The sequence below is a fragment of the Brachyhypopomus gauderio genome, chromosome 3 (genome assembly GCF_052324685.1).
Source record: "Brachyhypopomus gauderio isolate BG-103 chromosome 3, BGAUD_0.2, whole genome shotgun sequence".
NCBI classification, from domain to species: domain Eukaryota; kingdom Metazoa; phylum Chordata; class Actinopteri; order Gymnotiformes; family Hypopomidae; genus Brachyhypopomus; species Brachyhypopomus gauderio.
In genome coordinates this window covers 41,784,200-41,806,536 of record NC_135213.1, presented here as the reverse complement: position 1 = coordinate 41,806,536, position 22,337 = coordinate 41,784,200, and the positions used below count along the sequence as shown (strand labels likewise).

General features: G+C 45.1%; 1 protein-coding gene, 1 long non-coding RNA gene and 21 other non-coding genes across 23 annotated transcripts; 6 read left to right on the top strand and 17 right to left on the bottom strand.

The window, feature by feature from the left end:
* Positions 1-780: 780 nt before the first annotated feature.
* On the bottom strand, positions 781-862 carry trnas-uga (transfer RNA serine (anticodon UGA)). Its single transcript has one exon. It is a non-coding gene; the product is annotated as a tRNA-Ser (tRNA).
* A 1,155-nt stretch (positions 863-2,017) lies between these two features.
* LOC143509853 (uncharacterized) lies at positions 2,018-4,282 on the bottom strand. Its single transcript, XM_076998651.1, has 4 exons — positions 3,898-4,282; positions 3,546-3,799; positions 3,149-3,394; positions 2,018-2,975 (listed from the first exon to the last, which is right to left on the bottom strand). Exons 2-4 carry the CDS (start codon positions 3,638-3,640, stop codon positions 2,162-2,164), a joined length of 1,155 nt encoding a protein of 384 aa, XP_076854766.1. The 5' UTR covers positions 3,641-3,799; positions 3,898-4,282; the 3' UTR covers positions 2,018-2,161.
* A 51-nt stretch (positions 4,283-4,333) lies between these two features.
* On the bottom strand, positions 4,334-4,824 carry LOC143509851 (uncharacterized). Its single transcript, XR_013129813.1, has 3 exons — positions 4,742-4,824; positions 4,455-4,655; positions 4,334-4,358 (listed from the first exon to the last, which is right to left on the bottom strand). It is a non-coding gene; the product is annotated as an uncharacterized LOC143509851 (long non-coding RNA).
* Positions 4,825-9,732: 4,908 nt separating this feature from the next.
* trnas-uga (transfer RNA serine (anticodon UGA)) lies at positions 9,733-9,814 on the bottom strand. Its single transcript has one exon. It is a non-coding gene; the product is annotated as a tRNA-Ser (tRNA).
* Positions 9,815-10,398: 584 nt separating this feature from the next.
* trnam-cau (transfer RNA methionine (anticodon CAU)) lies at positions 10,399-10,471 on the bottom strand. The gene has a single exon. It is a non-coding gene; the product is annotated as a tRNA-Met (tRNA).
* A 446-nt stretch (positions 10,472-10,917) lies between these two features.
* On the top strand, positions 10,918-10,989 carry trnad-guc (transfer RNA aspartic acid (anticodon GUC)). The gene has a single exon. It is a non-coding gene; the product is annotated as a tRNA-Asp (tRNA).
* Positions 10,990-11,393: 404 nt separating this feature from the next.
* trnas-uga (transfer RNA serine (anticodon UGA)) lies at positions 11,394-11,475 on the bottom strand. The gene has a single exon. It is a non-coding gene; the product is annotated as a tRNA-Ser (tRNA).
* Positions 11,476-12,058: 583 nt separating this feature from the next.
* Positions 12,059-12,131, bottom strand: trnam-cau (transfer RNA methionine (anticodon CAU)). Its single transcript has one exon. It is a non-coding gene; the product is annotated as a tRNA-Met (tRNA).
* Positions 12,132-12,577: 446 nt separating this feature from the next.
* On the top strand, positions 12,578-12,649 carry trnad-guc (transfer RNA aspartic acid (anticodon GUC)). The gene has a single exon. It is a non-coding gene; the product is annotated as a tRNA-Asp (tRNA).
* Positions 12,650-13,053: 404 nt separating this feature from the next.
* Positions 13,054-13,135, bottom strand: trnas-uga (transfer RNA serine (anticodon UGA)). The gene has a single exon. It is a non-coding gene; the product is annotated as a tRNA-Ser (tRNA).
* Positions 13,136-13,718: 583 nt separating this feature from the next.
* trnam-cau (transfer RNA methionine (anticodon CAU)) lies at positions 13,719-13,791 on the bottom strand. Its single transcript has one exon. It is a non-coding gene; the product is annotated as a tRNA-Met (tRNA).
* Positions 13,792-14,553: 762 nt separating this feature from the next.
* Positions 14,554-14,625, top strand: trnad-guc (transfer RNA aspartic acid (anticodon GUC)). Its single transcript has one exon. It is a non-coding gene; the product is annotated as a tRNA-Asp (tRNA).
* A 404-nt stretch (positions 14,626-15,029) lies between these two features.
* On the bottom strand, positions 15,030-15,111 carry trnas-uga (transfer RNA serine (anticodon UGA)). The gene has a single exon. It is a non-coding gene; the product is annotated as a tRNA-Ser (tRNA).
* A 583-nt stretch (positions 15,112-15,694) lies between these two features.
* On the bottom strand, positions 15,695-15,767 carry trnam-cau (transfer RNA methionine (anticodon CAU)). The gene has a single exon. It is a non-coding gene; the product is annotated as a tRNA-Met (tRNA).
* Positions 15,768-16,529: 762 nt separating this feature from the next.
* On the top strand, positions 16,530-16,601 carry trnad-guc (transfer RNA aspartic acid (anticodon GUC)). The gene has a single exon. It is a non-coding gene; the product is annotated as a tRNA-Asp (tRNA).
* Positions 16,602-17,005: 404 nt separating this feature from the next.
* Positions 17,006-17,087, bottom strand: trnas-uga (transfer RNA serine (anticodon UGA)). Its single transcript has one exon. It is a non-coding gene; the product is annotated as a tRNA-Ser (tRNA).
* Positions 17,088-17,670: 583 nt separating this feature from the next.
* Positions 17,671-17,743, bottom strand: trnam-cau (transfer RNA methionine (anticodon CAU)). Its single transcript has one exon. It is a non-coding gene; the product is annotated as a tRNA-Met (tRNA).
* A 761-nt stretch (positions 17,744-18,504) lies between these two features.
* On the top strand, positions 18,505-18,576 carry trnad-guc (transfer RNA aspartic acid (anticodon GUC)). Its single transcript has one exon. It is a non-coding gene; the product is annotated as a tRNA-Asp (tRNA).
* A 404-nt stretch (positions 18,577-18,980) lies between these two features.
* trnas-uga (transfer RNA serine (anticodon UGA)) lies at positions 18,981-19,062 on the bottom strand. The gene has a single exon. It is a non-coding gene; the product is annotated as a tRNA-Ser (tRNA).
* Positions 19,063-19,645: 583 nt separating this feature from the next.
* On the bottom strand, positions 19,646-19,718 carry trnam-cau (transfer RNA methionine (anticodon CAU)). The gene has a single exon. It is a non-coding gene; the product is annotated as a tRNA-Met (tRNA).
* Positions 19,719-20,481: 763 nt separating this feature from the next.
* On the top strand, positions 20,482-20,553 carry trnad-guc (transfer RNA aspartic acid (anticodon GUC)). The gene has a single exon. It is a non-coding gene; the product is annotated as a tRNA-Asp (tRNA).
* A 404-nt stretch (positions 20,554-20,957) lies between these two features.
* Positions 20,958-21,039, bottom strand: trnas-uga (transfer RNA serine (anticodon UGA)). The gene has a single exon. It is a non-coding gene; the product is annotated as a tRNA-Ser (tRNA).
* A 583-nt stretch (positions 21,040-21,622) lies between these two features.
* On the bottom strand, positions 21,623-21,695 carry trnam-cau (transfer RNA methionine (anticodon CAU)). Its single transcript has one exon. It is a non-coding gene; the product is annotated as a tRNA-Met (tRNA).
* Positions 21,696-22,337: the final 642 nt, after the last annotated feature.

Sequence of the window (22,337 nt, the reverse complement as noted above, 5' to 3'; positions counted from 1 at the left end):
CTGGAATACAAAGACAAAATGAATTGCCAATGTAGCTAAAGCCAATTTTGCAGCAAATGGTTTGCATGACTTAACTAGGAAGGCAGATGAATCAAACCTGTAGGTCACCAAGATTCTTTGAGTTTTTCCTATCATAAGTCCACAAACTGACGATGGTAAAAGAGGAGTGGCAACAGTGAGTCAATATCACCACAATGTGTTCTTTTTACCACCTCCTTGCAGGCACAATGATTCAGAGTACTTTAAAATCAAGGGGACAAGTGCACGTCACCTGACTCAGCATCACTGCGAGACACAGCACTTGTCCTCGTTAGTATAGTGGATAGTATCTCCGCCTGTCACGCGGAAGACCGGGGTTTGATTCCCCGACGGGGTGACCCTCTTTTAGCGCAAGGCGGAGCAACCAGTGACCGGCCATGAAAGAATGTGGCACTTTTTCTTTTACCTGAAACAAGACATCGCTATGTTGCATGAAGATCTTTGGATGAAGCACCTATGAGTGCGAGCTCTCCCCACTGGTGGCATAAGGTCTCATCACAAATCACATTAGAGAGGCAAGTTAATCCTCTACGCTGCAAGAGACCCCACTGCATTTCCATGCCAACACATTGTAACGACGAAGCAGCCATTTGTAACTCAATTCCTGGGACTATTTCAGGATCAGTTAGGACTGCTAAAGTTTGGCAGCACAAAGTTGCAAATGGCATGAGAAGCATATTTAAAACTGGCTAGCAGGAAGAGAGCACACTCTCTCTTTCCACACGCCCAAAAAGACACTCACGCTGCAAGCAGGAGTCGAACCTGCACGGGGAAACCCCATTGGATTTCAAGTCCAACGCCTTAACCTCTCGGCCATCGCAGCTCGGCGGAGCGAGAGTAACATAGAGATCAATTCCTTGGACTTCCTCAAGCTCAATGATGAGTGCACAAGTGTCATTGCTTCTGAGTTGCAAATGGATTGAGAAGAAAATTCAAATAAATGAATCTCCATAAGTCTACTCACTATTAACTTCAAGCTGGTACCAATTCCAGGTGATCAGGTATTCAAAAGCGTGTCATCAAAAGTGAATCAAAAAGAATCAAAAGTGAAAAGTGTCCGACGTGGTCCATTATTCTGTGTTGGCACCACGACACTGCAGTTTGATCTGGGAGCGAACATGCTCCAAAGAGGCAGCTTGATGTCTCAGTAGAGGTGTCAATACAGACGCCATCAAGGTATTGACTGAACGGTCAGTGGAGAGAATTGAATTGGATGCAACACAACTTGCTGTGTACACGCGAATTTACAAAAGAAAAAGCACAGCTTGAATCAACTAGGGATGACCTGTAAGAGTCATGTGCCAATACTATTTTCAGGTAGGGGGTGTGCTCAGCATGCGAGTGAATAAGGAAAGAGCGTTTGAGCATCTTTTGGGGGCTCGTCAATCTTTTCAAAAAGCTTCTGCTGCCCCGTGTGAGGGTCGAACTCACGACCTTCAGATTATGAGACTGACGCGCTACCTACTGCGCCAAGGACTGCGCGTGTGTGTCGAGGTTTCGGCGCTATTAATAGTAAACAATTACTAAGATTCGCCCAGTCGAGCATCGTATCGAATCCCGCATCGGACAAGTTTGGAAATAGTTAAATGCAAAGGAAATGCGCGATATTATCGGACACGTTCATAAATACTTAAATACAAAGGAAGCGGGTGATATTACATATTTATAAATTGGTTAAATATAAAGGAAATGCGTGATATTATAAACGATAAAACCAACCAGACACATGTTTAAAACAGAACACATTTATTATGAACGATAAATCCAAACACAACACATTTATTATGAACGATAAAACCAACCAGGCACTTTTATTAAAAACACAACACATTAGAGAACATTATCCACAATATATAATATATATATATATATATAATATATATATATAATATATAATATATATATATTATTATATTATAATATAAATAATATATATATAATATATATACAACGTTTACAGATACCTATGCAAATAATTTAAAAAATTACAATGTTTAATATATACAAATACACAATGTTTTGACTTGACTAAGATACTAACACTACAGCTACTACTAATATATTTACAATCATGGCACATATATACAATTATAATATATACAATTATGCAGACACATAATTTTTATTTTGGGGCTTTCTTCTTTCCATAGCCCCGTGCTACCAGCATAGCCTTCCAATCCTCCAGTGACATGGTGTCAGTTTCTTCACAATACCAGTTGCCAAAGTACTGTTGATGTGTGGGGGGCTTCCTCTCTTTTTGGCATCTCCTGCAAATTATAGCGCTGGTGTGGCGAACATATTTGCGGGTCTTTATACCAGCCATCTCGTTTTTCAATTTCCGCTTCCGGTATTGCTGTGTCGTGTATGGCACATCTGACATCTGGGTCACTGCCAACGCACCCTGACTGGATCCAGCGGTAGCAGGCATAATGTGTGCCACTCCTTGGCTATGGCTGGCGGTAGCAGGCATAATGTGTGCCACTCCTTGGCTATGGCTGGCGGTAGCAGGCATAATGTGGCTGGCGGTAGCAGGCATAATGTGGCTGGCGGTAGCAGGCATAATGTGTGTCACTCCTTGTGCCACCACTTGGCTATGGCTGTCTGGACCAGGTCCTGGCACTACATACACCAAACAAAATCCAGGATCAGTAGGCATGCTGTAGGAGACACACTGGGGAGGTGCAGGCAGGTTCTGCTGAGGTGGAGCAGATGAAGCTGGACCTGATGTGAAGGTCAAACGTCTCTTCAACTTTGCCGTCCCCGCAGTGTCAGGGGGCAGGACAAAGACATGGGGGCTGTCTGTGGAGGGGTGAGAGGCAAGACTGTCCTTCTGGGGTGTGGACCGCTGTGTTGTAGGACCTGATACTGGTGCTTCTGGAGGCATGATGCCCTGATGAAGAACATCAGACTCCTGTGAACGAGTCCGCCTGCAGTACCTACACACACACACACACACACACACACACACACACACACACACACACAAAGAGTTCAGTTATTAAATTAAAAAGACATTTTAAGAAGAACATGGCTGTCAACAAATAAATCCCGATATTAATTAAATATAGTTAAATACATTTTTTTAACATCTGAAAATTGATTGACTCACCACTCTGACAGTGTGGTGGCATTCACTTCTGGTAGCTGGATGGTGGTCCCCTGCATCACATGTGCATTACTCAAGACGCACTCCCTGATGTGCTTGTAAGCACGACAGATGAGGGTCCACCTTCCAAACCTGACCCCACCGATGTTTTTCGGGTTTGGAAATGTAATACACAGCCGGACAAAGATTGCCTCCACAACTCTGTTGCAGTCTGGCCACTGTGCAGGGCTGTTTGCTCCAACAAAACACCTGGAAAAGAATAAAAAACACAATATACACAGATGATTATTAATTTGCCAACATAAACACTGCAAACCAGTGCATTTACACATAAACACTGTAAACCAGTGCATTTACACATAAACACTGTAAACCAGTGCATTTACGCATAACAGCTTACCGCCTTGTGGACTCCACGCCTGGAGCTACAATTTTCTTAGTGACCCTGAAGCGCCCCTTGTTCAAAGTGGCTTGATGACGTGGAGCATATACCATGCGCTGCTTATCATAGTCACTAAGAGCCTGCCAAAGGGTGATGATGTGGCTTGATTCCTCAAGCGACAAAGCAAAGCTGTGGTCCTTCAGGGTGACTAGGTAGTCTGCCAAGTTCTGCACAGCTCTATAGCCCTCAATGTTATCAGGTCCCACTGAGTCCTAAATGAAGAATCACAGTGATTAGATAAAGCAGGAAGCAGCATGTATACAAGCCTATCAGAGTCACCAATTAATGGAATGAACAGAAGAAATCTTACATCTTGGCTAGGGGAAGCCACAAGAGCAGAAGTCGGGTTGCTGTTTGAAGGAGCAGGTGGAGAGACCAGGGGAGCAGAGATGGAGACCGGAGGAGCAGAGATGGAGACCGGAGGAGCAGAGATGGAGACCGGAGGAGCAGAGATGGAGACCGGAGGAGCAGAGATGGAGACCGGAGGAGCAGAGATGGAGACCGGAGGAGCAGAGATGGAGACCGGAGGAGCAGAGATGGAGACCGGAGGAGCAAATGCAACACCACTGGAGGCATCAGAAGCAGATGGCACAGCAGGTGGTTCTGTTTCAAATGCTGGGACAGTTAAGTCCTCAAAATCCTGTGCCTCTTCAAAACCTTCATCTTCTGCCACGGTCACATCCTCAGTCTCAAGAGCCAAGATGACTAATTTATAGTCTTCCAGGGCACTGCCGGTCTGCTCATATAAGTACTCCACACCTATGAGCTCTCCTGAAAGAAAAAATAAAAACAAGAAGCATAAATGTCCAGGCCAACAGTAACTGCTTTTTACTTTTTATTTCTCGGATCATGTAAATTTAGGCGTACCTGTATACTTTCGTGGCCCTGTGTAGTCCACCAGTGTTCTCCCCAGTACCTCCTGAGACAGCTGGTTGGCAGCATATTTAAGCAGGCCACTGTAGGAATGGGGCTGGTCTTTTCCTGCAGCTGCCAGTCTCCGGTCTTCATTCCACCTGGCAAGGCCATCCACCAGGTAAGCCTGGAAAAAAGTATCACTTGCCAAGGTCCCTGAAACATATTACACATTGAAATTGTTAGACTGGTTTTAGATAAGTAACTACATTAAAGGCTTTAACGTATAGGTGGAAGCTTACCAGGAATGAACCTGTTCATATGCAGGTGAAAGGATTCCAGGGAAGTAGAACCTCTGGCACATCTGTACGTTGGCAGACTGTGCCCCCCCTTCAGGATGGTTCCCATCTGCATGTACAGTTGTACACCCGGAGGGTCCTGGATGCAGGCAATGTGCTTTGTTTGGCTGCTCCAGATCTCGGCCATCCTCGCAGAGTTGATGAGGGGCACGCCAAGGGTGTTGCAGCCCTTCTCACCATCGTAGGACCGGATCAACTCTGTCACAAGTGCCTTGATGTCCTCACAGCTGCGAGTGGTCCTCTTGCAGTGCAGTGCCATCTCTGCTCTGGTGATGTTCCTCATCACACCTGCATCCGTGGGGTGCATCAACTTTGCCTCCAGCTCTGAGCGCTTGGCCTCCTTAAGCGCCTGGAGGTCAGACTCATCCCACATGAAAATACAGTGGCTCAGACTGTTCATGAAGCCTGCATAAAGCACATGGGAGTCAGTGGTGCAGCCAACCGCTATCCTCCTCATGTAGTGCCAGATGTCCAGTCGGATCTCCATGTCCTCCCATCCCTTAAACATGTTTCTGAGATGAGTGGCCCCGCAGCAGTCCCGGTCAACATACAGCACCTCTGGAGTTGACACACCAGCGTCTCGGTAGCGCTTCATGATGCCATCAATCATCTTGCCCAAGCCATAGCCTTCACTGGCCGTGAGCACAGACATGATGACTTGTCCGTGCTCGTTGCCAACGTTGGTGGCCCAAGCTGCTGTTGCGCGGCTCTGTCCTGCCAGCTTCCTCACAATTTTTTTTGTGGAGTCCATCTTTAGCACACGGCCAAACTGCGAGGTGATGGAGGCCTTTACCTCCTCTAGTCTGTTCAGGACATCCTGAGCATACACCTGCATCAGCCAGCGATGCTTTGGGACTTGGAGTAATGGTGGCAGATCCCCTAGAACAACAGGTGTGATGAGTCCAGACGATGCAGCTCTCACGAGTCCTTTGCAGTCTGTGAGGTACTGGACCTGTTTCTCCAGCCAGGCCTCCGAGTGCTGCTCCTCCATCTGCTTCTGGAGCTGACTGCTGCTGTTCCCCAAACCCCTCTGATGCATCTGCCGCACTACTTGCATGTCACATGCCAGCTTGGAGGTGAGGAAGCAGGGAAACTGGACACGATGGCCAATGTCCAGCTGACAGACAATGTTGTGGCTCCAGCTGATCACCTTCCTCTTGCAGCTCTTACAGGCAAGGTATTCTGCTGCCATGAAGTAGGAGCTGCTGATACCAACCACCTGCCTGATCCTCTGATGCACTCCAGCAGACGTGAGCTCCTCCTTGCCACAGTCAGGATGGGGGCAGAACAGCCGCACATGCCAAAGCTTCCTCGGCATCCAGAGAAACAAGGCATGTCCAAAGTACCTCTCCATTGCTGGCACACCACTGGGAGTTAGTGAAGGCTGAGGGGGGTGCCACCACATCTTGTCCACTTTCGAATGGTCCAACTCTGGTTGTCCATTTCGTGACCACTTGAAAAGTGCCTTGGAAATCCACTGCTGATCTACAATAGGAAGAGCAGGTTTCCATCCAGCAGGGAGGCAAATTCTGCTCTGCACTGAACAGATGAAAGCAAAAGAAAGGGGGAAAAATAATCATGAATCACATTTGTAATGAGTAATGAGCCACATTATACAGTATTGATAAAAAATAAATAAATCTTACCTGTCAGTTCTGATTCCACCTGCTCAGCAGCCGTCACCAGTTCACTGTCGTCCATGTGAGTGGGTTCAAATGAAGGGAGCGACACAGCTGGAATGGGTGATAAAACACATGATCAAATAAATAGGTTGCTTTTATGTCCATGGTAAATTCTAGGAGTTCATTATTCATACACACAAGGTTTGAACTTGGAGGGTGAAATGAGCCTCTTCACTGTCTTTTCTAGGCTCTTTGTGCTACTGCCTCTCCCAACCAACAAAGTGCGCAGGGAAGAGACTGAAGCCACTGAAGGCTGGCAGGAGTCAGAGGACTGGACAGGCTCAGACAGCTGACTGCTTGAGGACTCAGTGCTGGTGCAGGCTTGCATGGGGTCAGTAGACAGCGGACTGATGTTGGGCTCAGTGCTGGTGCAGGGCAGGGAAGCAGACTGAGTGCTGCTACAAGACATCTTCTCTGTCTTGATCCGGATGGCATATTGGCCCTCTGGGAAACGTTCAACATATGAACGGAATGCCTTCTTGTTTTCCGCGTGGTTAATGGAATCTTTCCCCTGTGAAGACTCCTTCTTCATGTCAGCAACAAGGTATCCGGCGTAGCCCAGGGCGTTTTCAGCCACCCACTTGAAGGTCTGACCCCTGAAAACTCCAAACTGAAGCTCATGCTGACCCAGCACGTGGACAGCGTTGCCTGGATCTCCACCTGAGCGCAACACTGCCCGTCTTGCAGAATCCTTCACCTTTTCAGGAGAAATGGCTCTGGCCCACGGCTTCTTTTTATTGGCTTCCTTCACACATAGGGCAGCCTTGGAGTCACACAGATTGGGACTGCCATCAGCTTTCTTCCTGAATATGGGTTCCATGGTCTGTGAATAGAGTATTATTAAATAGTTATAATTATTATAATAATTATTATTTATTATGAAGTATTATTAGAACATGTAAAAGTGTAAAAACAAATAATTCAGAGAATAAATGAATAAATAAAACATGTCCATGAACATTTAACACTAGAAGTCCCAGAGAAGGGTCATGGCTACATTTGCAAATGAAGAGATATTGATTTGGAGCCATCAGGGTAGTCAGTCTGGATTAAGGGTCTTTTGACCCTTTCAGGGCTTTTCCCAGGTGAATGTAAATGCCAGGCAATGGCCACATTTGCAAATGAAGAGATATTGATTTGGAGCCATCAGGGTAGTCAGTCTGGATTAAGGGTCTTTTGACCCTTTCAGGGCTTTTCCCAGGTGAATGTAAATGCCAGGCAATGGCCACATTTGCAAATGAAGAGATATTGATTTGGAGCCATCAGGGTAGTCAGTCTGGATTAAGGGTCTTTTGACCCTTTCAGGACTTTTCCCAGGTGAATGTAAATGCCAGGCAATGGCCACATTTGCACATCTGGACTAAGTCTTTCTAAACTCTATAGTTGAAATTACTGGGACTTCTGGTTTTAAAAGCAGTTGTACTTTTCCCAGGTGAATGTAAATGCCGTTTTGTCATCAAAAAGTGGTTGCAAGGTGGTTAAGCCCCGATGCTATGACTAAGTGGTTGATATGGCGTTCAGATATCAGAGTTAAGTCAATACTACGTATATAAATGCAGCTGAATTACGGTGGATAGTAATCTTGCAAAGCCACTAAGCTAGCACACTTTATCTACACAATTAATACGTTTATATTTACACATACATTTTTCTTCGTTCCATAAAAATAGATATCATAGAGTTAAGTCAATACTACGTATATAAATGCAGCTGAATTACGGTGGATAGTAATCTTGCAAAGCCACTAAGCTAGCACACTTTATCTACACAATTAATACGTTTATATTTACACATACATTTTTCTTCGTTCCATAAAAATAGATATCATAGAGTTAAGTCAATACTACGTATATAAATGCAGCTGAATTACGGTGGATAGTAATCTTGCATAGCGCGATGCGCCGTTAACAAAACCTACTAAGCTAGCACACTTAATACGTTTATATTTATACTTACATTTTTCTTTGTAGACGTCGAAAGGTCCGTGTCCGAGAATGTATAAGAAACGAGCGCAGACCAGCTACGAAAGTTAATGTTGAACTGAATATAACTCTCCCCTAAAACCCGCCTATATAACTTAAATTCTGAGGAGCGCTGTGAGACGCTCGCGATTGGCATTTGACACCGTGTCGTCATCGCCCATTCTTGGAAGCGATACGTCTTGTGATTGGTTCATTCAGTCTGTCGAGCTATTCTTGATAGCGATAAGGCCAACGATTGGCCAATTCTTGATATCATTCTGGTAGCAGGCTGAAAGATGATTGGATATCGCTACCAAGAGTTACCTAGAATTACCTCGACTGACAGTCGACAATGAGCGCCAACGAGGCTAGGAAAGAAGAAGCGAGGCTGAGGAAGAACTAGATGCAAAGCAGTAATGTGTGCCAAGAAATTCAGAACTTGCATGTGGGAAAGAGAGAAATGCAAAATCTCAGTTGATCTAAGATGGATATTGCAGTTCGGTACAATGCACTGGAATACAAAGACAAAATGAATTGCCAATGTAGCTAAAGCCAATTTTGCAGCAAATGGTTTGCATGACTTAACTAGGAAGGCAGATGAATCAAACCTGTAAGTCACCAAGATTCTTTGAGTTTTTCCTATCATAAGTCCACAAACTGACGATGGTAAAAGAGGAGTGGCAACAGTGAGTCAATATCACCACAATGTGTTCTTTTTACCACCTCCTTGCAGGCACAATGATTCAGAGTACTTTAAAATCAAGGGGACAAGTGCACGTCACCTGACTCAGCATCACTGCGAGACACAGCACGTGTCCTCGTTAGTATAGTGGATAGTATCTCCGCCTGTCACGCGGAAGACCGGGGTTCGATTCCCCGACGGGGTGACCCTCTTTTAGCGCAAGGCGGAGCAACCAGTGACCGGCCATGAAAGAATGTGGCACTTTTTCTTTTACCTGAAACAAGACATCGCTATGTTGCATGAAGATCTTTGGATGAAGCACCTGTGAGTGCGAGCTCTCCCCACTGGTGGCATAAGGTCTCATCACAAATCACATTAGAGAGGCAAGTTAATCCTCTACGCTGCAAGAGACCCCACTGCATTTCCATGCCAACACATTGTAACGACGAAGCAGCCATTTGTAACTCAATTCCTGGGACTATTTCAGGATCAGTTAGGACTGCTAAAGTTTGGCAGCACAAAGTTGCAAATGGCATGAGAAGCATATTTAAAACTGGCTAGCAGGAAGAGAGCACACTCTCTCTTTCCACACGCCCAACAAGACACTCACGCTGCAAGCAGGAGTCGAACCTGCACGGGGAAACCCCATTGGATTTCAAGTCCAACGCCTTAACCTCTCGGCCATCGCAGCTCGGCAGAGCGAGAGTAACATAGAGATCAATTCCTTGGACTTCCTCAAGCTCAATGATGAGTGCACAAGTGTCATTGCTTCTGAGTTGCAAATGGCTTGAGAAGAAAATTCAAATAAATGAATCTCCATAAGTCTACTCACTATTAACTTCAAGCTGGTACCAATTCCAGGTGATCAGGTATTCAAAAGCGTGTCATCAAAAGTGAATAAAAAAGAATCAAAAGTGAAAAGTGTCCGACGTGGTCCATTATTCTGTGTTGGCACCACGACACTGCAGTTTGATCTGGGAGCGAACATTGCTCCAAAGAGGCAGCTTGATGTCTCAGTAGAGGTGTCAATACAGACACCATCAAGGTATTGACTGAACGGTCAGTGGAGAGAATTGAATTGGATGCAACACAACTTGCTGTGTACACGCGAATTTACAAAAGAAAAAGCACAGCTTGAATCAACTAGGGATGACCTGTAAGAGTCATGTGCCAATACTATTTTCAGGTAGGGGGTGTGCTCAGCATGCGAGTGAATAAGGAAAGAGCGTTTGAGCATCTTTTGGGGGCTCGTCAATCTTTTCAAAAAGCTTCTGCTGCCCCGTGTGAGGGTCGAACTCACGACCTTCAGATTATGAGACTGACGCGCTACCTACTGCGCTAACGAGGCTAGGAAAGAAGAAGCGAGGCTGAGGAAGAACTAGATGCAAAGCAGTAATGTGTGCCAAGAAATTCAGAACTTGCATGTGGGAAAGAGAGAAATGCAAAATCTCAGTTGATCTAAGATGGATATTGCAGTTCGGTACAATGCACTGGAATACAAAGACAAAATGAATTGCCAATGTAGCTAAAGCCAATTTTGCAGCAAATGGTTTGCATGACTTAACTAGGAAGGCAGATGAATCAAACCTGTAAGTCACCAAGATTCTTTGAGTTTTTCCTATCATAAGTCCACAAACTGACGATGGTAAAAGAGGAGTGGCAACAGTGAGTCAATATCACCACAATGTGTTCTTTTTACCACCTCCTTGCAGGCACAATGATTCAGAGTACTTTAAAATCAAGGGGACAAGTGCACGTCACCTGACTCAGCATCACTGCGAGACACAGCACGTGTCCTCGTTAGTATAGTGGATAGTATCTCCGCCTGTCACGCGGAAGACCGGGGTTCGATTCCCCGACGGGGAGACCCTCTTTTAGCGCAAGGCGGAGCAACCAGTGACCGGCCATGAAAGAATGTGGCACTTTTTCTTTTACCTGAAACAAGACATCGCTATGTTGCATGAAGATCTTTGGATGAAGCACCTGTGAGTGCAAGCTCTCCCCACTGGTGGCATAAGGTCTCATCACAAATCACATTAGAGAGGCAAGTTAATCCTCTACGCTGCAAGAGACCCCACTGCATTTCCATGCCAACACATTGTAACGACGAAGCAGGCATTTGTAACTCAATTCCTGGGACTATTTCAGGATCAGTTAGGACTGCTAAAGTTTGGCAGCACAAAGTTGCAAATGGCATGAGAAGCATATTTAAAACTGGCTAGCAGGAAGAGAGCACACTCTCTCTTTCCACACGCCCAACAAGACACTCACGCTGCAAGCAGGAGTCGAACCTGCGCGGGGAAACCCCATTGGATTTCAAGTCCAACGCCTTAACCTCTCGGCCATCGCAGCTCGGCGGAGCGAGATTAACATAGAGATCAATTCCTTGGACTTCCTCAAGCTCAATGATGAGTGCACAAGTGTCATTGCTTCTGAGTTGCAAATGGCTTGAGAAGAAAATTCAAATAAATGAATCTCCATAAGTCTACTCACTATTAACTTCAAGCTGGTACCAATTCCAGGTGATCAGGTATTCAAAAGCGTGTCATCAAAAGTGAATCAAAAAGAATCAAAAGTGAAAAGTGTCCGACGTGGTCCATTATTCTGTGTTGGCACCACGACACTGCAGTTTGATCTGGGAGCGAACATGCTCAAAAGAGGCAGCTTGATGTCTCAGTAGAGGTGTCAATACAGACGCCATCAAGGTATTGACTGAACGGTCAGTGGAGAGAATTGAATTGGATGCAACACAACTTGCTGTGTACACGCGAATTTACAAAAGAAAAAGCACAGCTTGAATCAACTAGGGATGACCTGTAAGAGTCATGTGCCAATACTATTTTCAGGTAGGGGGTGTGCTCAGCATGCGAGTGAATAAGGAAAGAGCGTTTGAGCATCTTTTGGGGGCTCGTCAATCTTTTCAAAAAGCTTCTGCTGCCCCGTGTGAGGGTCGAACTCACGACCTTCAGATTATGAGACTGACGCGCTACCTACTGCGCTAACGAGGCTAGGAAAGAAGAAGCGAGGCTGAGGAAGAACTAGATGCAAAGCAGTAATGTGTGCCAAGAAATTCAGAACTTGCATGTGGGAAAGAGAGAAATGCAAAATCTCAGTTGATCTAAGATGGATATTGCAGTTCGGTACAATGCACTGGAATACAAAGACAAAATGAATTGCCAATGTAGCTAAAGCCAATTTTGCAGCAAATTGTTTGCATGACTTAACTAGGAAGGCAGATGAATCAAACCTGTAAGTCACCAAGATTCTTTGAGTTTTTCCTATCATAAGTCCACAAACTGACGATGGTAAAAGAGGAGTGGCAACAGTGAGTCAATATCACCACAATGTGTTCTTTTTACCACCTCCTTGCAGGCACAATGATTCAGAGTACTTTAAAATCAAGGGGACAAGTGCACGTCACCTGACTCAGCATCACTGCGAGACACAGCACGTGTCCTCGTTAGTATAGTGGATAGTATCTCCGCCTGTCACGCGGAAGACCGGGGTTCGATTCCCCGACGGGGAGACCCTCTTTTAGCGCAAGGCGGAGCAACCAGTGACCGGCCATGAAAGAATGTGGCACTTTTTCTTTTACCTGAAACAAGACATCGCTATGTTGCATGAAGATCTTTGGATGAAGCACCTGTGAGTGCAAGCTCTCCCCACTGGTGGCATAAGGTCTCATCACAAATCACATTAGAGAGGCAAGTTAATCCTCTACGCTGCAAGAGACCCCACTGCATTTCCATGCCAACACATTGTAACGACGAAGCAGCCATTTGTAACTCAATTCCTGGGACTATTTCAGGATCAGTTAGGACTGCTAAAGTTTGGCAGCACAAAGTTGCAAATGGCATGAGAAGCATATTTAAAACTGGCTAGCAGGAAGAGAGCACACTCTCTCTTTCCACATGCCCAACAAGACACTCACGCTGCAAGCAGGAGTCGAACCTGCGCGGGGAAACCCCATTGGATTTCAAGTCCAACGCCTTAACCTCTCGGCCATCGCAGCTCGGCGGAGCGAGATTAACATAGAGATCAATTCCTTGGACTTCCTCAAGCTCAATGATGAGTGCACAAGTGTCATTGCTTCTGAGTTGCAAATGGCTTGAGAAGAAAATTCAAATAAATGAATCTCCATAAGTCTACTCACTATTAACTTCAAGCTGGTACCAATTCCAGGTGATCAGGTATTCAAAAGCGTGTCATCAAAAGTGAATCAAAAAGAATCAAAAGTGAAAAGTGTCCGACGTGGTCCATTATTCTGTGTTGGCACCACGACACTGCAGTTTGATCTGGGAGCGAACATGCTCAAAAGAGGCAGCTTGATGTCTCAGTAGAGGTGTCAATACAGACGCCATCAAGGTATTGACTGAACGGTCAGTGGAGAGAATTGAATTGGATGCAACACAACTTGCTGTGTACACGCGAATTTACAAAAGAAAAAGCACAGCTTGAATCAACTAGGGATGACCTGTAAGAGTCATGTGCCAATACTATTTTCAGGTAGGGGGTGTGCTCAGCATGCGAGTGAATAAGGAAAGAGCGTTTGAGCATCTTTTGGGGGCTCGTCAATCTTTTCAAAAAGCTTCTGCTGCCCCGTGTGAGGGTCGAACTCACGACCTTCAGATTATGAGACTGACGCGCTACCTACTGCGCTAACGAGGCTAGGAAAGAAGAAGCGAGGCTGAGGAAGAACTAACAAAGCTGGAGAAAAAATGTATCCGCCCCCAATTCACTCCTTGGAGCATGGCGGCAAGTGCACCTGCAGCAACTAATTACTGCCAACAACAGCTAACAAACAACAAGGTTAGCACAAGAAGCCTGGAATTAACCAGAATCTGAGGCCAACGTAATTAAACTCTAATCCTACCCTAACCAATCACAGGATGTTCCAAGAGTAGACAAACAACGCACACAAACAAAAAAAAAACAAAAATACCACCAAAATACAAGTACAAACGACAGCTACCTCATGAAGGTATGAAGTGAAGCTTTCTCTGGAGTGCTTTTAGTAGATGCAAAGCAGTAATGTGTGCCAAGAAATTCAGAACTTGCATGTGGGAAAGAGAGAAATGCAAAATCTCAGTTGATCTAAGATGGATATTGCAGTTCGGTACAATGCACTGGAATACGAAGACAAAATGAATTGCCAATGTAGCTAAAGCCAATTTTGCAGCAAATGGTTCGCATGACTTAACTAGGAAGGCAGATGAATCAAACCTGTAGGTCACCAAGATTCTTTGAGTTTTTCCTATCATAAGTCCACAAACTGACGATGGTAAAAGAGGAGTGGCAACAGTGAGTCAATATCACCACAATGTGTTCTTTTTACCACCTCCTTGCAGGCACAATGATTCAGAGTACTTTAAAATCAAGGGGACAAGTGCACGTCACCTGACTCAGCATCACTGCGAGACACAGCACGTGTCCTCGTTAGTATAGTGGATAGTATCTCCGCCTGTCACGCGGAAGACCGGGGTTCGATTCCCCGACGGGGAGACCCTCTTTTAGCGCAAGGCGGAGCAACCAGTGACCGGCCATGAAAGAATGTGGCACTTTTTCTTTTACCTGAAACAAGACATCGCTATGTTGCATGAAGATCTTTGGATGAAGCACCTGTGAGTGCAAGCTCTCCCCACTGGTGGCATAAGGTCTCATCACAAATCACATTAGAGAGGCAAGTTAATCCTCTACGCTGCAAGAGACCCCACTGCATTTCCATGCCAACACATTGTAACGACGAAGCAGCCATTTGTAACTCAATTCCTGGGACTATTTCAGGATCAGTTAGGACTGCTAAAGTTTGGCAGCACAAAGTTGCAAATGGCATGAGAAGCATATTTAAAACTGGCTAGCAGGAAGAGAGCACACTCTCTCTTTCCACACGCCCAACAAGACACTCACGCTGCAAGCAGGAGTCAAACCTGCGCGGGGAAACCCCATTGGATTTCAAGTCCAACGCCTTAACCTCTCGGCCATCGCAGCTCGGCGGAGCGAGATTAACATAGAGATCAATTCCTTGGACTTCCTCAAGCTCAATGATGAGTGCACAAGTGTCATTGCTTCTGAGTTGCAAATGGCTTGAGAAGAAAATTCAAATAAATGAATCTCCATAAGTCTACTCACTATTAACTTCAAGCTGGTACCAATTCCAGGTGATCAGGTATTCAAAAGCGTGTCATCAAAAGTGAATCAAAAAGAATCAAAAGTGAAAAGTGTCCGACGTGGTCCATTATTCTGTGTTGGCACCACGACACTGCAGTTTGATCTGGGAGCGAACATGCTCAAAAGAGGCAGCTTGATGTCTCAGTAGAGGTGTCAATACAGACGCCATCAAGGTATTGACTGAACGGTCAGTGGAGAGAATTGAATTGGATGCAACACAACTTGCTGTGTACACGCGAATTTACAAAAGAAAAAGCACAGCTTGAATCAACTAGGGATGACCTGTAAGAGTCATGTGCCAATACTATTTTCAGGTAGGGGGTGTGCTCAGCATGCGAGTGAATAAGGAAAGAGCGTTTGAGCATCTTTTGGGGGCTCGTCAATCTTTTCAAAAAGCTTCTGCTGCCCCGTGTGAGGGTCGAACTCACGACCTTCAGATTATGAGACTGACGCGCTACCTACTGCGCTAACGAGGCTAGGAAAGAAGAAGCGAGGCTGAGGAAGAACTAACAAAGCTGGAGAAAAAATGTATCCGCCCCCAATTCACTCCTTGGAGCATGGCGGCAAGTGCACCTGCAGCAACTAATTACTGCCAACAACAGCTAACAAACAACAAGGTTAGCACAAGAAGCCTGGAATTAACCAGAATCTGAGGCCAACGTAATTAAACTCTAATCCTACCCTAACCAATCACAGGATGTTCCAAGAGTAGACAAACAACGCACACAAACAAAAAAAAAACAAAAATACCACCAAAATACAAGTACAAACGACAGCTACCTCATGAACGTATGAAGTGAAGCTTTCTCTGGAGTGCTTTTAGTAGATGCAAAGCAGTAATGTGTGCCAAGAAATTCAGAACTTGCATGTGGGAAAGAGAGAAATGCAAAATCTCAGTTGATCTAAGATGGATATTGCAGTTCGGTACAATGCACTGGAATACGAAGACAAAATGAATTGCCAATGTAGCTAAAGCCAATTTTGCAGCAAATGGTTCGCATGACTTAACTAGGAAGGCAGATGAATCAAACCTGTAGGTCACCAAGATTCTTTGAGTTTTTCCTATCATAAGTCCACAAACTGACGATGGTAAAAGAGGAGTGGCAACAGTGAGTCAATATCACCACAATGTGTTCTTTTTACCACCTCCTTGCAGGCACAATGATTCAGAGTACTTTAAAATCAAGGGGACAAGTGCACGTCACCTGACTCAGCATCACTGCGAGACACAGCACGTGTCCTCGTTAGTATAGTGGATAGTATCTCCGCCTGTCACGCGGAAGACCGGGGTTCGATTCCCCGACGGGGAGACCCTCTTTTAGCGCAAGGCGGAGCAACCAGTGACCGGCCATGAAAGAATGTGGCACTTTTTCTTTTACCTGAAACAAGACATCGCTATGTTGCATGAAGATCTTTGGATGAAGCACCTGTGAGTGCAAGCTCTCCCCACTGGTGGCATAAGGTCTCATCACAAATCACATTAGAGAGGCAAGTTAATCCTCTACGCTGCAAGAGACCCCACTGCATTTCCATGCCAACACATTGTAACGACGAAGCAGCCATTTGTAACTCAATTCCTGGGACTATTTCAGGATCAGTTAGGACTGCTAAAGTTTGGCAGCACAAAGTTGCAAATGGCATGAGAAGCATATTTAAAACTGGCTAGCAGGAAGAGAGCACACTCTCTCTTTCCACACGCCCAACAAGACACTCACGCTGCAAGCAGGAGTCGAACCTGCGCGGGGAAACCCCATTGGATTTCAAGTCCAACGCCTTAACCTCTCGGCCATCGCAGCTCGGCGGAGCGAGAGTAACATAGAGATCAATTCCTTGGACTTCCTCAAGCTCAATGATGAGTGCACAAGTGTCATTGCTTCTGAGTTGCAAATGGCTTGAGAAGAAAATTCAAATAAATGAATCTCCATAAGTCTACTCACTATTAACTTCAAGCTGGTACCAATTCCAGGTGATCAGGTATTCAAAAGCGTGTCATCAAAAGTGAATCAAAAAGAATCAAAAGTGAAAAGTGTCCGACGTGGTCCATTATTCTGTGTTGGCACCACGACACTGCAGTTTGATCTGGGAGCGAACATGCTCAAAAGAGGCAGCTTGATGTCTCAGTAGAGGTGTCAATACAGACGCCATCAAGGTATTGACTGAACGGTCAGTGGAGAGAATTGAATTGGATGCAACACAACTTGCTGTGTACACGCGAATTTACAAAAGAAAAAGCACAGCTTGAATCAACTAGGGATGACCTGTAAGAGTCATGTGCCAATACTATTTTCAGGTAGGGGGTGTGCTCAGCATGCGAGTGAATAAGGAAAGAGCGTTTGAGCATCTTTTGGGGGCTCGTCAATCTTTTCAAAAAGCTTCTGCTGCCCCGTGTGAGGGTCGAACTCACAACCTTCAGATTATGAGACTGACGCGCTACCTACTGCGCTAACGAGGCTAGGAAAGAAGAAGCGAGGCTGAGGAAGAACTAACAAAGCTGGAGAAAAAATGTATCCGCCCCCAATTCACTCCTTGGAGCATGGCGGCAAGTGCACCTGCAGCAACTAATTACTGCCAACAACAGCTAACAAACAACAAGGTTAGCACAAGAAGCCTGGAATTAACCAGAATCTGAGGCCAACGTAATTAAACTCTAATCCTACCCTAACCAATCACAGGATGTTCCAAGAGTAGACAAACAACGCACACAAACAAAAAAAAACAAAAATACCACCAAAATACAAGTACAAACGACACCTACCTCATGAAGGTATGAAGTGAAGCTTTCTCTGGAGTGCTTTTAGTAGATGCAAAGCAGTAATGTGTGCCAAGAAATTCAGAACTTGCATGTGGGAAAGAGAGAAATGCAAAATCTCAGTTGATCTAAGATGGATATTGCAGTTCGGTACAATGCACTGGAATACGAAGACAAAATGAATTGCCAATGTAGCTAAAGCCAATTTTGCAGCAAATGGTTCGCATGACTTAACTAGGAAGGCAGATGAATCAAACCTGTAGGTCACCAAGATTCTTTGAGTTTTTCCTATCATAAGTCCACAAACTGACGATGGTAAAAGAGGAGTGGCAACAGTGAGTCAATATCACCACAATGTGTTCTTTTTACCACCTCCTTGCAGGCACAATGATTCAGAGTACTTTAAAATCAAGGGGACAAGTGCACGTCACCTGACTCAGCATCACTGCGAGACACAGCACGTGTCCTCGTTAGTATAGTGGATAGTATCTCCGCCTGTCACGCGGAAGACCGGGGTTCGATTCCCCGACGGGGAGACCCTCTTTTAGCGCAAGGCGGAGCAACCAGTGACCGGCCATGAAAGAATGTGGCACTTTTTCTTTTACCTGAAACAAGACATCGCTATGTTGCATGAAGATCTTTGGATGAAGCACCTGTGAGTGCAAGCTCTCCCCACTGGTGGCATAAGGTCTCATCACAAATCACATTAGAGAGGCAAGTTAATCCTCTACGCTGTAAGAGACCCCACTGCATTTCCATGCCAACACATTGTAACGACGAAGCAGCCATTTGTAACTCAATTCCTGGGACTATTTCAGGATCAGTTAGGACTGCTAAAGTTTGGCAGCACAAAGTTGCAAATGGCATGAGAAGCATATTTAAAACTGGCTAGCAGGAAGAGAGCACAGTCTCTCTTTCCACACGCCCAACAAGACACTCACGCTGCAAGCAGGAGTCGAACCTGCGCGGGGAAACCCCATTGGATTTCAAGTCCAACGCCTTAACCTCTCGGCCATCGCAGCTCGGCGGAGTGAGAGTAACATAGAGATCAATTCCTTGGACTTCCTCAAGCTCAATGATGAGTGCACAAGTGTCATTGCTTCTGAGTTGCAAATGGCTTGAGAAGAAAATTCAAATAAATGAATCTCCATAAGTCTACTCACTATTAACTTCAAGCTGGTACCAATTCCAGGTGATCAGGTATTCAAAAGCGTGTCATCAAAAGTGAATCAAAAAGAATCAAAAGTGAAAAGTGTCCGACGTGGTCCATTATTCTGTGTTGGCACCACGACACTGCAGTTTGATCTGGGAGCGAACATGCTCAAAAGAGGCAGCTTGATGTCTCAGTAGAGGTGTCAATACAGACGCCATCAAGGTATTGACTGAACGGTCAGTGGAGAGAATTGAATTGGATGCAACACAACTTGCTGTGTACACGCGAATTTACAAAAGAAAAAGCACAGCTTGAATCAACTAGGGATGACCTGTAAGAGTCATGTGCCAATACTATTTTCAGGTAGGGGGTGTGCTCAGCATGCGAGTGAATAAGGAAAGAGCGTTTGAGCATCTTTTGGGGGCTCGTCAATCTTTTCAAAAAGCTTCTGCTGCCCCGTGTGAGGGTCGAACTCACGACCTTCAGATTATGAGACTGACGCGCTACCTACTGCGCTAACGAGGCTAGTAAAGAAGAAGCGAGGCTGAGGAAGAACTAACAAAGCTGGAGAAAAAATGTATCCGCCCCCAATTCACTCCTTGGAGCATGGCGGCAAGTGCACCTGCAGCAACTAATTACTGCCAACAACAGCTAACAAACAACAAGGTTAGCACAAGAAGCCTGGAATTAACCAGAATCTGAGGCCAACGTAATTAAACTCTAATCCTACCCTAACCAATGACAGGATGTTCCAAGAGTAGACAAACAACGCACACAAACAAAAAAAAAAACAAAAATACCACCAAAATACAAGTACAAACGACACCTACCTCATGAAGGTATGAAGTGAAGCTTTCTCTGGAGTGCTTTTAGTAGATGCAAAGCAGTAATGTGTGCCAAGAAATTCAGAACTTGCATGTGGGAAAGAGAGAAATGCAAAATCTCAGTTGATCTAAGATGGATATTGCAGTTCGGTACAATGCACTGGAATACAAAGACAAAATGAATTGCCAATGTAGCTAAAGCCAATTTTGCAGCAAATGGTTCGCATGACTTAACTAGGAAGGCAGATGAATCAAACCTGTAGGTCACCAAGATTCTTTGAGTTTTTCCTATCATAAGTCCACAAACTGACGATGGTAAAAGAGGAGTGGCAACAGTGAGTCAATATCACCACAATGTGTTCTTTTTACCACCTCCTTGCAGGCACAATGATTCAGAGTACTTTAAAATCAAGGGGACAAGTGCACGTCACCTGACTCAGCATCACTGCGAGACACAGCACGTGTCCTCGTTAGTATAGTGGATAGTATCTCCGCCTGTCACGCGGAAGACCGGGGTTCGATTCCCCGACGGGGAGACCCTCTTTTAGCGCAAGGCGGAGCAACCAGTGACCGGCCATGAAAGAATGTGGCACTTTTTCTTTTACCTGAAACAAGACATCGCTATGTTGCATGAAGATCTTTGGATGAAGCACCTGTGAGTGCAAGCTCTCCCCACTGGTGGCATAAGGTCTCATCACAAATCACATTAGAGAGGCAAGTTAATCCTCTACGCTGCAAGAGACCCCACTGCATTTCCATGCCAACACATTGTAACGACGAAGCAGCCATTTGTAACTCAATTCCTGGGACTATTTCAGGATCAGTTAGGACTGCTAAAGTTTGGCAGCACAAAGTTGCAAATGGCATGAGAAGCATATTTAAAACTGGCTAGCAGGAAGAGAGCACACTCTCTCTTTCCACACGCCCAACAAGACACTCACGCTGCAAGCAGGAGTCAAACCTGCGCGGGGAAACCCCATTGGATTTCAAGTCCAACGCCTTAACCTCTCGGCCATCGCAGCTCGGCGGAGCGAGATTAACATAGAGATCAATTCCTTGGACTTCCTCAAGCTCAATGATGAGTGCACAAGTGTCATTGCTTCTGAGTTGCAAATGGCTTGAGAAGAAAATTCAAATAAATGAATCTCCATAAGTCTACTCACTATTAACTTCAAGCTGGTACCAATTCCAGGTGATCAGGTATTCAAAAGCGTGTCATCAAAAGTGAATCAAAAAGAATCAAAAGTGAAAAGTGTCCGACGTGGTCCATTATTCTGTGTTGGCACCACGACACTGCAGTTTGATCTGGGAGCGAACATGCTCAAAAGAGGCAGCTTGATGTCTCAGTAGAGGTGTCAATACAGACGCCATCAAGGTATTGACTGAACGGTCAGTGGAGAGAATTGAATTGGATGCAACACAACTTGCTGTGTACACGCGAATTTACAAAAGAAAAAGCACAGCTTGAATCAACTAGGGATGACCTGTAAGAGTCATGTGCCAATACTATTTTCAGGTAGGGGGTGTGCTCAGCATGCGAGTGAATAAGGAAAGAGCGTTTGAGCATCTTTTGGGGGCTCGTCAATCTTTTCAAAAAGCTTCTGCTGCCCCGTGTGAGGGTCGAACTCACGACCTTCAGATTATGAGACTGACGCGCTACCTACTGCGCTAACGAGGCTAGGAAAGAAGAAGCGAGGCTGAGGAAGAACTAACAAAGCTGGAGAAAAAATGTATCCGCCCCCAATTCACTCCTTGGAGCATGGCGGCAAGTGCACCTGCAGCAACTAATTACTGCCAACAACAGCTAACAAACAACAAGGTTAGCACAAGAAGCCTGGAATTAACCAGAATCTGAGGCCAACGTAATTAAACTCTAATCCTACCCTAACCAATCACAGGATGTTCCAAGAGTAGACAAACAACGCACACAAACAAAAAAAAAACAAAAATACCACCAAAATACAAGTACAAACGACAGCTACCTCATGAACGTATGAAGTGAAGCTTTCTCTGGAGTGCTTTTAGTAGATGCAAAGCAGTAATGTGTGCCAAGAAATTCAGAACTTGCATGTGGGAAAGAGAGAAATGCAAAATCTCAGTTGATCTAAGATGGATATTGCAGTTCGGTACAATGCACTGGAATACGAAGACAAAATGAATTGCCAATGTAGCTAAAGCCAATTTTGCAGCAAATGGTTCGCATGACTTAACTAGGAAGGCAGATGAATCAAACCTGTAGGTCACCAAGATTCTTTGAGTTTTTCCTATCATAAGTCCACAAACTGACGATGGTAAAAGAGGAGTGGCAACAGTGAGTCAA

Excerpts from the sequence above, each read along its gene's own strand:
- LOC143509853 (XM_076998651.1), bottom strand. The coding sequence starts at position 3,640 with ATGGTATATGCTCCACGTCATCAAGCCACTTTGAACAAGGGGCGCTTC. Across the intron at positions 3,395-3,545 it reads GGCGTGGAGTCCACAAGGCG|GTGTTTTGTTGGAGCAAACA; the intron begins GTAAGCTGTTAT and ends ATTCTTTTCCAG. Across the intron at positions 2,976-3,148 it reads GCCACCACACTGTCAGAGTG|GTACTGCAGGCGGACTCGTT; the intron begins GTGAGTCAATCA and ends GTGTGTGTGTAG.